General features: G+C 40.8%; 1 protein-coding gene across 1 annotated transcript in view; it reads right to left on the reverse strand.

Annotated features, from left to right (window-relative positions):
* The window catches only part of LOC146432375 (neural-cadherin-like), a 60,850-nt gene extending 43,234 nt beyond the window's left edge, over positions 1–17,616 (reverse strand). The window contains exons 1-3 of the mRNA XM_085071977.1: positions 16,529–17,616; positions 2,357–2,554; positions 1,050–1,275 (exon numbers count right to left, since the gene is read on the reverse strand). Coding sequence (XP_084928103.1) covers positions 1,050–1,275; positions 2,357–2,554; positions 16,529–17,555 — 1,451 coding nt within the window. The 5' untranslated portion in view covers positions 17,556–17,616. The remainder of the gene's footprint in view (positions 1–1,049; positions 1,276–2,356; positions 2,555–16,528) is intronic.
* Between the last annotated feature and the right edge of the window lie 226 nt (positions 17,617–17,842).

Below are 17,842 nucleotides of genomic sequence, written 5' to 3' on the forward strand. Positions count from 1 at the left end.
TATATTTAAACCCTTTCAGATGTAAAGACCACACAAAATATTTCATTCCTCTTGGATATTACCCAGTCATTTAACCAACTGACTCATCTACTATCATCCAAGGTGTGCAAACCTAAAAATAGCAACAAAAATAGTTATGAATAATTTTTCTATTTTTAGTTCTAAACATTATTGAACCAAAGACAGCAGGTACCTGTTAGACATTACACTATTTTGCAGTTATTCGATTTCTTTTATGCCTGTGCAATTTAATTTTTTTTTCAGTTTTAAAGAAAAAACCTTGTATCTACTACTATTTTTTTTTTTTTAACAGTCCTTGGTTATTTAGACACTGTGAAACTGAATGCTGCAGACTGAACAGTAACACCACAGATAATATAAATATGAGTAACAGTTGAATTTTCACAGAAGGAACACATCAACTGGACAGAGGTTTTCTCAATTCAAGTAGAAGACAAAATATTTGGTCTAAGAACAAAACAGTTTGGAAGAGTAGGGACTGAGTATTCAGGTGGACTTATGTTACAACATTTTCTGTGGTATTTCAATTGACATGGTTAGACAAAGGATGGAGAAATAAAATTACAAGCTCTGTGGCTACTTCATTTTTGCTCGGGCTGTCATTGTGATGAAGACAGGAGAGTCATGTTTTTTCCCAATTTTCACTTGGTTGAAAAGGCATTTCTCCAAATTTGACACATAAAATTAATGTATTCTTTCACACAGGTGATCTTTCTTCATGCTGTAACAGTACTAATTTATATTCCGCATTTTGTTTGAAAATTAAGACACAATCAACATCTACTAATCCTTTCCATATAATTTCAAAAAGTAAGAAAGCACAATCATTCAATACCACTTCTACCTATAAAAGGGTGGCTAAAAAATACATCAACAAACTGTGTCTGGATCACTTCTATTAAGAGACCTAAATTGCTTCTCACAGTGTCTATTTATGATTCACAAACAATGCCAAGGCTTTGGGGAGATCAAATAGGAATCAAAACCAGGAACACAACCTCACTGCATTATTTTGAGGTGACACTTACGATTCTCCTTGTGGAGTACTCTCAGGAACATACACAAAGTATGACATGTTGGTGAACTGGGGTGGTCGAAGTCCAGCAATTACAGAAACAGAGGCTGGAGATCCTCTTCTTCCAAGTTTATCTGCTGCTAGTACAGTCAGCAAATACTCCTTGTCCCTCATCAAAGGCAAACCTGTTGTTTTAATCCAGCCAGTGTCCTTCTCAACTTCAAATCTGTCTTCACCACCTAAAATGAACAAGTCCATAAACTCTTTCCAGAAAAAAAAATTTCACTTGATTAAAATTAAGAGGAGAATATGCTATCAATTCCCAAGCTGGCTTTGGGGTAGGATCAACATGGACACTAAAGTTCAAAGGTTTGTTTAGAACTTAGAAATCAGTCTTTACATTCATGATTGCATTTCAAAACTGCATTTCACTTCTCTGGACAATTATCTGTCTTCTTTATCATTGAATCATAAAATGGTTTGGGTTGGAAGGGACCTGAAAGCTCATCTCATTCCACCCTCTGCCATGCTCAGGGACACCTTGCACTGTCCCAGGCTGCTCCAAGCCCCAATGTCCAAGCTGGCCTTGGACACTGCCAGGGATCCAGGGGCAGCCACAGCTTCTCTGGGCACCCTGTGCCAGGGCCTGCCCACCCTCCCAGGGAAGAATTTCTTCCCAATATCCAAGGTAACCCTGCCCTCTGGCAGTGTGAAGCCGTTCCCCCTTATCCTGTCACCCCAGGCTCTTGTAAATAGTCTCTCTCCATCTTTCCTTTATCCTCCAATACTTTGCTGCTGTTTGACCCTTACCAGAAAATACTCTACTCTAGAGGTATTGTTGCTCCGCTTCTGCTCAGACACTTTTGATCTACTACTAAAGCTTCTTCTAAGAGACACACAAAAAAATTATCACTGAGTCTGTACTAGCTTTGCACAATCCACACTTTCCAAAGTTTGTTACAAATTAATCAGAAGCATGACTCCTGCAGGGGATAGGAACATAAACCCTTCTCTCCACCCAACAAACTACTCCTCCACAGACTGTCTCATAAACAGGCAGTGCCCATTGCCACCCCCTTGCCAAAGCCTTGGGGACTACTGACTGCTCCAATCCCCATCATCCCCCAGGGACATATATGGGCAGGAACCCAACTTTGCAAAGAATTCTGTCCGTACCATCAATAAAGTTGATTTTTCTCACACACAGAGCTGAAGGTTTATGAACCTTTTACAGGAGGAAGGGAAAATAAAGCTGAGGATAAAAGACAAAAAAATCACAATAGTGAGGCATAATACACAGGAAGGAGGGTTGAAATTTACCTTCCAAGAGAAAATATTCTACAGTTCCATGGATCCCTTCATCTGCATCCACAGCAAGCAGCTTGTACACTTCAGTACCTCCTGCAGCCTCAGGGGAAACCACAGCTAGGAAGGGGAAGGGCTCCATGGCCCATTCAGGGACGTTGTCATTCACATCTGTCACAGTCAGTGACACGTGCACCAAGTACCAATCCTTCCCTAATGGTCACAGCAAAAGGAACAAATAATTAGACTGCTACTTTGTGGCACTCAGAGCAACACAAATCTATCACTACCGGAGTCTGCACTTCCTGCAATACTGTTGGCATGTAATCCAGAAAAACTGGGAGTTTAGGATTCTTCTGGAATGAACAGCATCCAGCCACAGCGTGGGGAAGAAATAACCAGCACAAGTACTGCTGAACTGCAAGATCTTTCAAAAGTTCTCTTCTTAGGAAAAATCATACATTCTTAAAATTTCAAATTTTAAATACCTGTTTTCTAAAAAGTTTTGGGGTTTTTTTGTTTGGTTTTTTTTTTGAAAGAAAAGAAGCATCAAATATTTTGTTTATACAAAGGTACAGCAACTCTGAATTTTGAAAATTAAATACTTGTTGCCAAAAAATTCTAACCAATAGACCCTAACCCATGATTTGCCCTTCTATAAAGTTCACTGAAATTCTAATATAGTTTTCACTTCTGCTTAGGTTTAAATACTATGAAATACATACAATCAAAATCCAGAACAACAAATCATCACAAAATGGAACTATTAAATTTTTTTAAAAATCAACATCATAAGATCTTTAAAAACTGAGGAAAAATATTTATTATACTTTTACCATTATTAAATTAACCCATGAAATAGCAGAGCTCCTAACAAGTAGTATCAGCCAGGTATTGCTAAAAAGGTGGCAGAAAGGACACATGAGATAGCGATGGAGTGAGGGGTTTTAAACTGATAATTATCAGTAATATCACAGAGAACAGTATGAATATAACTTGGGCCTTTGGGCCAGTTTGGCATCCAGCAGTTTGGCACTGCCCTTGTAAATAGTTCTGTCACAGAAACCAAGCTGAATGTTCCTGCAGCCCATATTTAATTCCTCTGGCTCCAGAAAAGTGAAGCATTCACCCCTTGTGTGGCTCCAAAGCAGCACAACTGTGCTGGCACAGCGCTGTGCTCCAGTCTCAAATGTGACCCAGGTAAAAACAGGTATCTATACTTACAACATGACCTATCCACAAGTTTAATAATGGATGTAAAGTCAGAATTTTTTAAGTTGACAGTGTTAATACTTGATTTAAGTGTTGATTTATTATTAATACATACATGAAAACATACAGAGGTGCATTTATCTCCAAAACAGCTCTACAGGAATTGAAACAACGTACAAAAAGGAACATCTAAAATTACCAGTTTTAATTTAAATCTAATTAATAATACAAAGAACATAGTACTTAAATAGAAAGTGCTGCCAAAATATCTAATCTTGTAGACAGTGTTGTGTTGCTAAGGAGGCCTGTTCTCCCAGGAAGGTCACTTAGGCTGAACTGCTCTATTTCTTCTTGTCTGCAGTATAACATACCTCTCCAAAAAACATCCACACTCTAACTAAAATCTGTTCCTTTGTCTGAGGTGTGCATTTACTGACATTATCTTCCCTTCACTCACACAGAAGTAGCACCTCTTGCAGCTTCAGCTTTCCATACTCAGAAATTGCTGTCTGCCAGCACATGGCATGTTTAGTACAGCAGGTCAGAACCTGCAATCTGTGAACAAACAGTTGTAAAGAAAACTCCTTGCTGTTTTGATTGGCAAAGTCAAATATAAGTTTCTTAGCCTTGATTCCTGAGACTTAATCCATCACGACCTTTGAGTACATTCTATTTTTACCCAGAAAATTCTACTACTAGAAAAGTCAGCAGTCACAGAGGCTTAGTTCACCTCGTAAAAGCGTATTAATTCATCTGAATTTCGAATCTGTGTGTACAGGGCCTTTTTTTGTCTCTCTAAAGAGAACAAAAAGTGTATTGACAGTAACTTGTTAAATCCAAATTAATTTCTTTGTAATTACACCCTGTATGAAGATTCTAATGTTCCAGAAAATATAATATCAGTTTATGGTTGAACATATTAAAAAAGCAGTGCCTACAGCAAAAACCAAGATCTAATTTATCAAATAGTAAATCACAGAACTGATCAGTTTCCTGAAAAAGAACTTGTGTTGGGTTTGCCCATTAAACATGCCTTGCACCACTGTAGAACATGGATACATGCAACACGTGTTCCGACATTTTCATGGAAAAATTCCCAGCTGCTATGTAAATCCAAGTCTTACAAAACCTTCCTGACTGTGAGACAACCTGTGTGTGTGTGTTATGTATTATTGCACCTCTGCAGACAGAAGCACTGGGAGGTCCATGGTAAGTATGCTCAATTCAGCTTCTCTGGAGAGATGTTCTTTAAAACATCTTTCACATGTTCAGGGCATATGAAGCCAAAGTTTCCACAGACAAACTCAAACTCCCTCGCTACAAAACACCACTGACACTGAGGTGAGAGCACAGTAGCTCACTCTGCTGTGGCATTTTCCTTGTAGTCACCCAGCTATAATTTGCTTCAGCATTCAGACAGACTGAAAGCAGCTGCTTTGCTTTCTCCTCTGTTTTGCACAAAAAAAAACCAACCAAAAAAAAACCCCAACAAAACCAAAAAAAGCCCCAAAAAACCCAAAAACAAACAAAAAACCCTTTAAAAAGGGGTGGGGTTTTTTTTGGGGGGGGGGTAAAAAAACCCCAAATATGTCAAAAGCAGTAGCAGGGGTATTACTTTACTTCCCACTACTATACTAAATAGTACCAGATGTATTTCAAATAAACATGTTTCATGTCAGAATGCATGTTCCAAAAGTCCCAGGTCAGCCAGTCCAAGACACCTGAAGAAACTGCAGAGGAGGGAAGAGTCTGGGCATTGATCTAAGGCTGAAATGCACAGCAGTGACACACAGCAGGGTGAGCTCTAAATGAGAAGTCCCAAACGCAATCAGTGACTGCTTGAACACTCGTAAGATTTTAATCAAAACGTGTCCAAACAGAGTAGTTGCAAAAGGGAGAATCTAATGTCAAAGTTGCCTGTCTCTTCTCAAAAGAACAGCTCTGGTGGAAGCTGCCCCAAGTTTGTAAATACCCACTATTAGCCTAGTTTGTCTGGGCATACTGTGGGCTTAAAGTAGCAGCACTAAATTAGAAGCTGAGTTAAGAACCTTTGAAAATCTGCCCCTGTAATAGCAAGACCTATTGAGGATTTGAATGCTACCTTGGTAACCCTGCTAGGAGTAGAAAGGTTACTGATGTTTATCCCTCTGAAGTCTGGAAATCACTCTCCTCATCCACCCCTGAACTCACTCTGGTTCAAATCCTGCTAGAATTCGTAACACACATGAATTCCTCTATCCAGAGGTAAGTCCCAATTGAAGAATAATTCATTTTTATTGAAGAAGTAGTATTAAATCTTGTTACAAATCCCACCTTTGGCATTTAACCAACGCCAATTCACTGAAAATTAATATGCTGGTACTTAGAACATACTTGTAACCGTAAAACAGTTGTAAGAAAACTGTGCAAAAGTGCATAAGGACCAAAATTAATCCTCACATGCTCTAGGAAACTTTATTGCTCAAAACTCAAAGGACTTCAGCACATTCCTCCAGGTACTTGTATTTTAAAAGTTAAGAGACCTTAATGTCATTCTGGCATCTTGGCAAGACTAAAGCTTTCAGCAATACATTGGTTACCTTCAAAATGTGAATAATCTCAAGAATTTTGTTAGTACAGTCAGCAGGAACTGCAGTGGAGGTAATGGAGGAGACAGGCTTGAGGTGTCTCTCTTCACCAGCATCCATTTCCACTGCATATGATCCTGCAGATCTTAGCAGTATATTACCTTCTTCCATCAACCCCAGACAATCTGATTCATAAGAAAAAATGCTGAATAAATCATCATGATTTCACAGGTAAAGGCAGTCTGGAGGAAAATGACTGCAAGTAAATTTTCCCTAGACTGCATACCATATATCAAAGGAAAAACTACAGCAGAAACACTGAACAGGACTGTGCTTCTCTGCAGAGACCTACAAATGTGACCTGACAACTTGTGGAAACAACATCAGGGTGTCCAGCGAAGCATGATTGGACAAGGACTTGCCAGGGGACAACGAATGTGATGAAGAGACTGACAGCAACAATAGTGTCTATGTAACATGTGGATGTCTAGCAGGACAATGCATTAAGGATTTCAAAGTACATGTTTGTGATCATGATTTTTTTAAGCATAACTCCACATTCTAATTAGTAGAGTAAGTATTTTGAATTCTTTGCTTTATTGTAATTACCATGACACACACATTACAAAAGGCAGTCTCTTGTGTTTTGTAACTGACACAGCTGTTTGCCTGCAGAATGGGCCTTAAACCAGACTTTCAACTCATTTTTAATAAGGTACATAAAATTAATTTTCTCCCTTACTTATGAAAATTATCTGTGCTTCAAGACAATTGATGGAATTTTTGAAACGTACACCTCTCTATGGTGTTCAGGTGTCTCAATGCCTCCTTCCATCAAAACATCCCCCATATGTACCTTGCAGATGTACTAATTATATATCTATATCAGTATATTAATAGTAACAGTCCATTATTATGCATATGTATTCATATACTATGATTAATAGTAGTTTATTAGTAGTATATGTGCAGTAATATTACTACATTACGGGAGAAATAATATGTTACAATTCCACTCAAATCTTAGCAGAAACAGCTTAAAACTGATAATCCTCTGTGGATTTGGGTTAAGTCCTACAAACACACAGAGAGGTTCTGCTGAAATTATCTGTTCCCAATACCAGGCCCTGACAACCAGTGGAGATACCTGCCACTCTATTCAGCAGTAAAAGTCAACCACTACTGACATCCTAAGTCAGGAATGTGACACAGGCTTCACTTTCCCAAAAAGAATTTTCATACTGTTGCGTAACACAATACCAATTAGAATTGCCTCAATATTAAATGCTACATGTTTGACTTTCAAGCCAGGCACACCATAGATATCTTGCACAATGTCATCCATTCAAAAGAAATCCTACTCAAAGAATGGTTTTGCTAATTAGCTTGTTGGCACACATACAGATTTTGCATTTGACAGATTTCCTTCCCAAGCTTCAGACAACAGAAAAATTTAAATTGCTTTCTCACAGATACTGAGCAAGAGGAGATAAAACACAAAATGGCCCTTGCTGATCATAGACATGACAGTAACATAACAATAGGACATCTTACATCAAAAACCAGTATTTTTAAAAGTCATATGGAAAATAATACTTTGTATTCAAAAGGGTAAAACCATATTTTTATTTAATCAGAAAGTATCTTTCCTCTTTTTTTTCTTCAGTATGGAAACTAATGAAAACAGGTTCTGTAAGCAGATTGCTTTTCCCGTGTATTTGCAAACACCACTTATTCACCCTACACAGTATCAAATCTAAGCCCTCTCTACAGCTCTCTTTTCAATTTATACAGAAAACTAAAACTAAAATTATGAACTCTAGTCCAGAGGTTTTTCCTACTTTAGCTGCTTAATTCCCTATTAGAGTCAATTCGTGTATCATCAAAAATCCTTCTTAGGGCAGCTCATCCTGAAGTCTGCTTTTTTTCTCTCTCTGATATTCCCTCCAGTTGGAATTACTTCCTTTTAACTTAATATTACTGACAAACGCTGCAGCACTGAAATTCATTCCCTATCACCAAATCTTCATAATCCACTGCTGAAACCTCATCATAGGTATCTATCTATAATTGCTTATTTTTCATGCCTATCTGTGGTTGAAAACTGATAAACATAAGGATTTATTACACTGTCTTGCTCTGAAATCCAACCACATTAAGTAAGGTAATACACTAGTTGCCCCAAGTTTCTGTTTACAGGAAATACATGATACGTCATCAGTCACAGTTTTCATCCTTTGGAAAAAATAGAAGAACAAACTAACAAAAAAATATTAGGTAACTTGCTGGGAAGTTTAATCATAGTAAAAATAGAAATAAATGGTAATGAGTCACTAAAAAAAAATAGGGAGTCTCTAAAACATCTAAATAGCAATAACAACAACAACTGAACAAACCAAACAGGAAAAATCCTTAATACTCAGATACTTTGAAGACCAGGTTACACTTCTCATGTCAAATTTAAGATATATAGAAGAACTTGGGAATGGAAAGCCCTCTCAAAATCATGAACCTCTTGGGACAGTCCAAGACTTGTCAAAATTGAAGAACATACTGAAAATTGCAAAGAGCAATGAGGTATCTTGATGGGATAATGGTTCTCTTTTGCTTTAGGTTCTTTATGGGTTTACTGAACCCAGGTTTACCTGAAAAAACTCTTTTGTCATGTTCACCATTAATTTTCTGGGAAGGGGTTTTAACATAAAGTAACACAAACCAGCTCCTCCAACGTGGTATTGCAGCTGGTTATAAAGGTTCATTGGATTGCAAAGGGATATTGCAATCTGATAAATCCTGTCATTTCATACAGCAACTAGAAAAAAATATTCTCCCACCTACCAACAATGTTACACCAAGGATGGCAGGAAGGAGGCAAAGTCTTTAATACTTAATCATTCAGTTAACAGCAACTTTTGAAGGCAATTCTGGTAAAACCAAGCCTTGAAAAACATGCCTGCTGAAATAGTCTGACTGCAATTTCAAATACTGTAGGTCAGAGTTGCCTCTAAACCCATCTCTTTTCGCCATGTCAAATTATAAAAGATGCTGTCAATCTGTGAAATCCAACGTATTCTCAGACTTCTGATTGCATTAGGATTATATGACTGTCTTTTCTCTCAAAAATCCAATGGATAATTCTATAAGACGAGACTTGAAAATAAAATCCTTATATTCATTAAAAATGTAGGCTTCTCTGCATCAGTGTAATTGATAAAACTGACAATGCCAGACATTCTGATTTTAAAAATCTGACAATAGAGAATATGTACTTGACTGAACATGTCTCTACAATTGTGGACAAACATTATACATCCTTTGAATGTACTGAGGGAAGAGGTATTATATTATCATGATTAAACAATAATGGGTGAGAAGCTACGTTGCTCCTGGCATTTTCAGGTCATTACAATTTATTTTTAAAAGGAGATTATGAGTGTGTTAAAAGTCTTGCAAGCCCTGAGGTTACTATTGCTATTACATACTGCCCTACATCCATCAGCAAATTAAGTATTCAAGCTGGTATTTTTCTTTATGGTTTGGGGCTTTTTTTTAAAGTTGCTCCCACTTTTAAGACTCTTACCTTAAATAGACAAATGCTTTTTTGAAAACTTGGGGGTTCTTTGTTTTGGTTACTGCAAGTTAAATATTTTGGAGTTGGTTGAGAGGATACTGAAGGTTTGAAGACTCTTCAAATATCATACTGTGGTATTCAAAAACCTCACTCTATAGTATGTCTTCATGTAAAATATCTACTGACATAGAGTTTGGGAAGATACATTTTCAGAAAAAAAAAATCTTAATGCCCTAAGCCTCTAGCTGCAATCAGGAGAAATCTCTTTTCCCATTTTCATACCATAACATGAGATAAAAGCTACTGGTTATTGTACCCAGTCCTACTGTATATCCTTCAAAAAAAAAAATAGGACAATTATGCACAAACATTTCTCTACTGTCATTTCTGAAAATTCCTGAGGTATATGATGGGCTACTTTTAAGTACAGTAGTTTGCTCATTCATAAAACATAAACCTTCTAAAGAGATAACTTTGAAGGGCTCAAGCTGGGGACAGCCCACATTCCCTCCTAATATGCCTCATCTTTTTTGCAGCTAGAATAATGACAGTCTGGCATGTCTCTGCTCCTTACCATCATATGGCTTTTAAAATAGAAGTTAAAGCAAACCAGAAAACAAAAGTAAAGAAAGCATCAGAGGAGCCCAGTGATCATGGAAAAGAAGATATTAACATAAATAACCAATTGAAAGACTTTAAGGTGGTAACCATGTTATGAGGGACTTCCCAGTGTGGCATCAGTCTTCTGAGGGTGGCAGTCAGGGAAACCAAGCATGCCCAGATGTGAAATAATGACTGCAAATTAATAATCACAACAGACATTCTTAAATAACAAAACGTGTCTTAATGAATTACTATTGATTGCCAAAAAGCATTATCATAAGAAGAGAACTTGGCTAAAGCAGTAGCAGCTGCTGTACAGTTGAAAGATGGGAAGTTCTCTTGAAAGTTTCTTTAGAATATCTTGGGGAAAATCCAGCTTGTTTCTCTGTAGTTTTTCATGTGCAAGGAGGGGGAAAAAGGAAGAAGAAAAGGTAGAAATGCCTCCACAATCAGTATTTCCTTGTATCATTATGGAATTATAGAATGATTTGGGTTTGAAGCTCATCTCATTCCAACCTTCCTACCATGAACAGGGACACCTCCCACTAGACCAGTCTGCTCCAAGCCCCATCCAGTCTGGCCTGTATGTTCTATAATTTATTAGTTCTATCAAATTGTCAAATCTGTGCTGAAATTTAGTCAGATCTTAAGAAAAAAATGGGGAAAAAAAAAGTTCATTTCTTTCGCAGAAACTGAATGTTTGAGATGATAAACAGCCAGAAGATCTAAAAAGCTTTGGTGTTCAAGTCACAGCAGTCTCACAAAGATATTTTTAATCTGACTGCTTGGAATAGAAGGCAGATAATTTCAAAACATTCAGACTGATCAAACATCAAGATGGTGCTCCACAGCTTCCTCAAACATTCCTTTCTACCACAAATCAGTGACATTCCAATCCTGTAAACACACATACCTGTCCTGAATGTACATAGAACATACATCTTCTTTTGACTTAATTGCATGAAACCCACTGCAGTTTAATGAAACCCATCTGCTGGGTAATAGATGATGATTTCAACTTAAGCTCAGCTTGAAGTGTAACTGCTAACAGCTGTAATTCATGAAAGAGGTAATAAGAAATGTAAAAGGCAAAACATCACCCAGAAGCTACTTAATTCTTAGGGATGATCCCCCCAGAATCAATACAGCCAGTAAGGGACTAAGGCCTCAGATAAAATTAAAACAGATGATCCTTGACTTCCAAGCACGAAATCCTTCAAGGTGAAAATATTACTAAAATTGGTATCTCCACTCTGTGTTGATTTAAACAGGACAAATATATTTAAAACACAGGTGACTGCTGTTAACTGTTGGAAGGCAAGTCAAACATCACCCTCATTGAATCCTCTGATAAGAAAAAATGAACGGCAGGAGATTACAAAGCTAATGCCCATGGATCAAGTAAGGTCAAGGGAGCTTGAGACGGCAGGATTAGAGAGGCAGGATCTTTAATGCACTTCCCCCAGCACTAATGGAATAATAATGGCTCCTTCTCAAATCAAATGCTACCCCATGTTGAAATATTAATGTGTATGACAGTCTAAGAAATTTTACCTTCTGCTCACTGGGTAAAAACTTAAAACAGCATTATGCTTTTGTGAAGAATAAATTGTGTCCCAATAAATTGAATGGGATAAAATCCTGAAATGCCACAAAAAAACAGGAGTATAACCATCAGTCCTTCCAGGCAAGGTTAACTGAAGAATATAACCCAGGGCTGAGAGATCAGTGAGGTCACTAGAGGAACATCGTCCTCAAGGACCATGTGCCAAAAACATGTTAAGCCCTAAAATTATGGAGTTCTATTTAGCATTTCACAGCTCAAACTAATGTGTGAGGTTCTTCTGGTGTTTCCCTCTGGTTTGGGGTTGTAAAGTTTGTGTTTTGGCTTATTTTCTTTCAGACAAAATGTTTCCTAATTATGGAAAATGTAAAGATTGCCAGGCCATACTTCAATTTCAAGTGTTTTCAGCTCTCAAGATTGATTTTTCTGTCCAACATCAAGGCAGAACCCCACAGCACCTTCCAGTATTTGAAGGAGCCTGCAGGGAAGCCAGAGGGACACCCTTTGTCAGGAATTGCAGAGACAAGAAAAGGAGGAATGGGTACAAATTGAAAGAGGGAAAAATTAGGTTAGATATTGGGAAGAAATCTTTTTCTGTGAGGGTGGTAAGACACTGGAACAGGTTGCTCAGGGAGGTTGTGGATGATCCCAGCCTGGCAGTGTTCAAGTCCAGGCTGGATAAGAGCTCACCCAAAGCTGAAATACCAATCAAGGCACTGTCTCCTCTCTTGTCCAGGCCCTGAAACTATTCATCCTCAAGTACAGCAGAACCCATTCCATTATAAGAGAACTTGGCACTAAGGGTCCAGGTTTTTCTGTTGCTACTTGCTAGTGACTAATTGCTGCCTCCAGAAAACAAAATCTATGATAAAACTAAGTCTACAAAGTATCATATAACCACAGAGGTACACAGGGAATAAACAGAACTAGTAACACACTATTTCCTCTACAGATTGCAGTTAATTTTACTATAGCAGTAAAATAGCCAAAATTGTTATTGTGAAGGATAAAAAATGATTATTTTTGGAATCTACATTAAAAAACCCATGACATTTATAACCAAAATACGTCCAGCCACAAAGTAACCACAGCATGTAATGCTCTGGTAATGACAGTAATTGTAGAAGTAATTTGTGCACATCACTACCAAAAATCTTACAGCTCAACTGCATAGTTACCAAAAACCTTCCACCCTGCATACTGAAGAGGTGTTCATTCTGCAAAAGCCCCTCCAAGCTACCCCTGACACAGGAAAACATACACCAGCACAAAGCCTATGGTCTACTAAGAAATACTCCAGGTGGTGAGGAGTGAGTGTTACACTGGCAGTTACTTGCCAAGCCAAGTGGAGTGAGCTCACTTAACTCATACCTTCAGCAAGATGCAACTCAGAGAGAGAAAACCCTTCCTTTTCATGAACATGTGGAAGATATCTGGATATTGAGATGCTAAAGATCTGGCTGCATCTGGAACACCAGCTCTGGACACACTGCTGTGCTGATCATCCAGGACAGAATTGTGAGGAAGTCAACTGAAAAGTATTTAAAATTCTAGTTTAGCTGAAGGGGAAAAAATAAACAAACATACAGCCTGTTACATGCTACTTGTACTCCTCTGGAAAAAAGTTAATTCAGGCACAGGACATTTCTTACACAGTCCCATTTAAGAACTAAAGAGTGAAGGCTGTGACAAACTAGGAAGAAACTGCTCAACATTGCCTTATATCCATGTACCCATCCTCTTGCTACTATTTTGAGAATTCTCCATCAGGCAAAAAAAAATCAGCTATTGTTCCTAGAGATGCATTAGGACCACTTGTGGCACAATGCTTTCAAGCACTCTTTCCTACTGTAAGTAATGAGGTGCACATTACAAAGTAATCAAAATAAACTACATTGAAAAGATATAAGGGAAAAGAGGTTTTTATATGCTAAAGTATTTAAACATCTTGACATCATTGCCTGGGTTGAAGAAGAGAGTAATGACAGAATTAATTATTGGTTCATTTTCAGTTCTCAGTTACCAGGCAGCAACAATAGGGGAAAGTGGAAAAAAAAATACTGAAGAAATTAATACAACTTTCTACCACTTGAGCTTAAATAGGTATCTGTTATCATAAGGTCTAATGCTAGAAAACCACAGCTACTGGAATGTTTATGGTTGTGTGTAATGTAAGATAAGTGAGCACAGATGATAAAAGCAAAGTAAATGAACTAGAGAAAGAACCTGAACTTTCATTCACAACAAAATTCAGTGTAACCATCTCCACACTTTAATTCATCCAGAAAGTTCACTTTTGCAAATACTGTGTTTTCTCCTGGAACTTAGGCAATATTCTACATCTATTTCAGACAAAGTAAGACATGTAGTTATGCTAGGAATCTTTCTCTTTCTCCTACCCCTTCCTTTTGGTTATCTTTTCTCAGATTACTGCAGTTTGGATTGCAAGTAAGGAGAGAGACAGAACTTTCTAAATCTGTTTCAAAGTATTATGTTAAATGTATTTTAACTCCTACAAAATGAATTTGTAAGCATTCTGCAACTTGAAAGAGTTTTGAAGGTATCAAGTCATTATTAACCTTTAAATGATGAAAACAATAGTATTAATAAAGATGTATTTTGAATTCAGTCTCCTTTAAACCACAAAACATAAAATCACCACTATCCACAGTATGGCATTTGGACTGTCCACAATTAATTGCTGTCTACCTAACCTCAGAGTCAGAACTTAGTCCTACATATTTCTTAGAGATTTATTCTCTTACTACTACACACAACCACCAATAATTTATCAGGCTAGTGGAAAACACTCCAAACTACTTAGTAAAACTACATGATGGTTAAAAAAAAAAAAAATCCTGAAATTCAGTTAAAAGTTGTTTCGGATTTTTTTGAACTGCAGTAGCAAGCATTGCTTTGGAAGTGAAATCTCAGGCATGACAGAATGACAAGCTTTGTTCCAGGCAATCTCAGACTTCTATATTCAGAATACATAAGAGAAAAAACGATCACAAAGGTGAGACCAGCAGTAACCGGGGGCAAGATTAGCTACCACTTTTCTAACATCTTCTTGATCCTGACAGAGAGAACTGTGACACCAACAAAGGGCTGAAACTTGAGCTACATGACAGAGTGGGTGAACATCCCAGCAGCACACTCGGATTGACCCGATGGATTTTGTCACTGCCTCAGAGTAATTACATTCCCCTAGGCAGGTAGCCTTGCTCAAGACTGAGTAGCAGGGGTGGGACACAAAGTGCTGTGTTTTGGAAATTGATCTATCAGGCTCTCGCTTTGCAGCCAAAGCTCAAGCTGGAACACAGCACAAAGCCAGTGCAAGTGACTGACACCAACACGCGACAGCGCCAGCCACGACAAAACCCCAGAGAGAACGAGAGAGGGATCTGAGAGTTGCTCCTCAGGACCCGAGTGAAAGGAGCTGCTGATGTAGCCAGCTTCACAGGGGGAAGTATCCATGTCACTGAAACTGTCAGCACTAATTAGAACCCTGCAGGCATCCTCAGGGATTTCACAGACACCAAGGGATAAACTGCCTCTCACTCCTATGGGCTGCCCCTCAGTCAGGAAACAGACGAGATAAGGGAAAGGAATCGCGTGGGAAGCTTTTCATCTCTCCCGCCTGCGCTGCTCTGTGGCTAAGGGAAATCACTCTGAGCAGCTGCACTGCTGAGAAGTTAATCGTTTTCACAACCACTAGAAGTCACATAATGCCAAACCCTTCCTAAACCTTTCCAAGATGAAATCAGGCCAACCAACTTATTTCTTCTGATAAGATTTTCTCCAGAGTACTCATTCTGGGCAATCTTTGGAACATTGTTACAATCACAAGTAACATGAAAATTAAAAAAAAAAAAGATATGGTAAATATGCAGAGTTAGCCACCATTCATAAATTAAAAATACACTTAAACTAATCTGTATTTTCACAGGTGAAACATATTAATCAAGATGACAATTAAAAGGAAAAGAGAATCTTAAAAAGCAGTACATGTGATCAGTAAATGAAATTAGCTATTCCATTTAACTTGAGTAAGAGCTTGTGAAAAATTACCATTTAAGTCACATATATGCCGTTTTAACGGTGCACATTGAACTCCTGAGATTTTTTTTTAAGAACAGTTGCCTAAACACAAAGGCTCCAGTCCTGCAAAACCACACATCATGCTTGTGAGTCAAACAAGCTCAACTTTAATAATGACTCCAAACTCAATGGCTTCAGCTGCACACTAAGTTAGGCACTTACAGGATGAGAGCTATAGGGAACATTTTAATAACAAACACCTGTGTGTAAGAAGCTCGGTGTACCTATAAGGCTGTGCTTCAACCATTCACTAAAAACTAAGAATTCTAACCCAACAGTGAACAGTGAAACAGTTAAATTCTGCTAAACACCTTCCTGCTCCAAGCATTTTCACACAGCTGTACAGCCCACTTTTCCCAAGCTACATTATGTTTATTGTCATCTCCACTGTTTTAATATTAATAATTTCCAGATTTGAAAGACCAAAACTACATTCCACAACATAACTGCATATGACACCTGATGCTAAATCATCGTTAAGTGTTTGTTGTCACTTGGGGACAAACTGCCCTGGAACTCCCTGATGGGACAAGACCCCTCCTTCGTCTAAGACTCGGTCTAACACCCACCTCGGCGCTCCTGGACGCGGACGACGAGCTCCCAGGCGGCCACCGCCTCCCTGTCCAGAGCGGCGCGCAGCGTCACCTCGCCGCTCTCCCGCTCCACGCGCACCGGCGACTCCTCGACGGGCGGCGACAGCAGCTCGAACCATGCGGAGGCGAAGCGCGCGGGGCTCAGGGTGGCCAGGCGGGTGCCCGGGCGGGAGTCCTCGGGCAGGGCCAGCGCCAGGGGCGCGGCGGGCGGCAGCGCGGCCCGGCGGCGGCGCGGCGGCGGCGGCGGCGGCGGGAGGCGCTTGGGCTGCGGCAGCACCTCCAGCTCCAGGGGCTCGCTGAGCAGCGCGGGCCGGCCGCGGTCCCTCGCGTACAGGCGCAGCGGGATGGGAGCGCGCAGGTGGAGCAGGGAGCGCACCAGCACCACGCGCCCGCTGCGCGGCACCACGAAGAAGTGCGCGCTGCGCGGGAGGGCGAAGTAGCGCAAATCCGCGTTGGCGCCCGCGTCCGCGTCCTCGGCCCGCGCCTGCCACACCTCGGACTTGAGCGCCAGCGTCTCCTCCACGCGGAGCTGCGCGGAGCCGGGGCCCACGAAGCGCGGCGCGTTGTCGTTGTCGTCCAGGACGCGCACGGTGAGCGCGGCCAGCTCCGCGGGCTCGGCGCCGTGGGGCGCGCAGCGCTTGCAGCAGAGCCCCAGGCGCAGCGAGTACAGCGCCCGCGCCTCGCGGTCCAGCGGGCGGCGGGTGCGCAGCCACACGCGGGCCGTGCGCGCGTCCAGCGACACTTGGAAGTGCGAGTGTCCCTCGCCCAGCAGCTGCAGGTGCCAGCGGCGCCCCTGCACCTTGGCGCACCAGGGCTCGGGCCCCAGCCGCGTCAGGGGGATGCTGAGCCCGCGCACCCGCGTGCCCGCCGGGCGGTTCTCCGCGACGTGCCCGTCGAACGAGGGTATCCTGCGCGGGGCGGCGCGGGCGGCGGCCAGAGCCCAGCACAGCAGCAGGCAGCCGGCGACGCGCCGGGCTCTGCTCCGCGCTCCGCGGGGGCCCATGCCGGCTGCGAGCGGCGGCGGCTGCGGGCGGGTGCGCTCCCTCCCGGCCCTGCCCGGCGCTCCCCGCAGTGGGCGGGCGGGGTGGGGCTGGGGCACACGGGGCCGCTCCCGCCCCCACCCTGCCTTCCCCCGGTCTGAGTTCACGCGGAACGAGCCGTCCCGCGCGTCTGCTTTAGGATGTCCCCGCTGGATGAACTGCCCAAATTATCCCGCTGATGTAATAATCTACCGCTCGCTTTACCTCTTCCAGCCCGCCGCCTTCCCCAGCAGCCAAGTTCTTCGTCCGC

This window comes from Lichenostomus cassidix, chromosome 11 (assembly GCF_008360975.1).
Source record: "Lichenostomus cassidix isolate B80296 chromosome 11, HeHo_3.0, whole genome shotgun sequence".
Lineage (NCBI taxonomy): Eukaryota > Metazoa > Chordata > Aves > Passeriformes > Meliphagidae > Lichenostomus > Lichenostomus cassidix.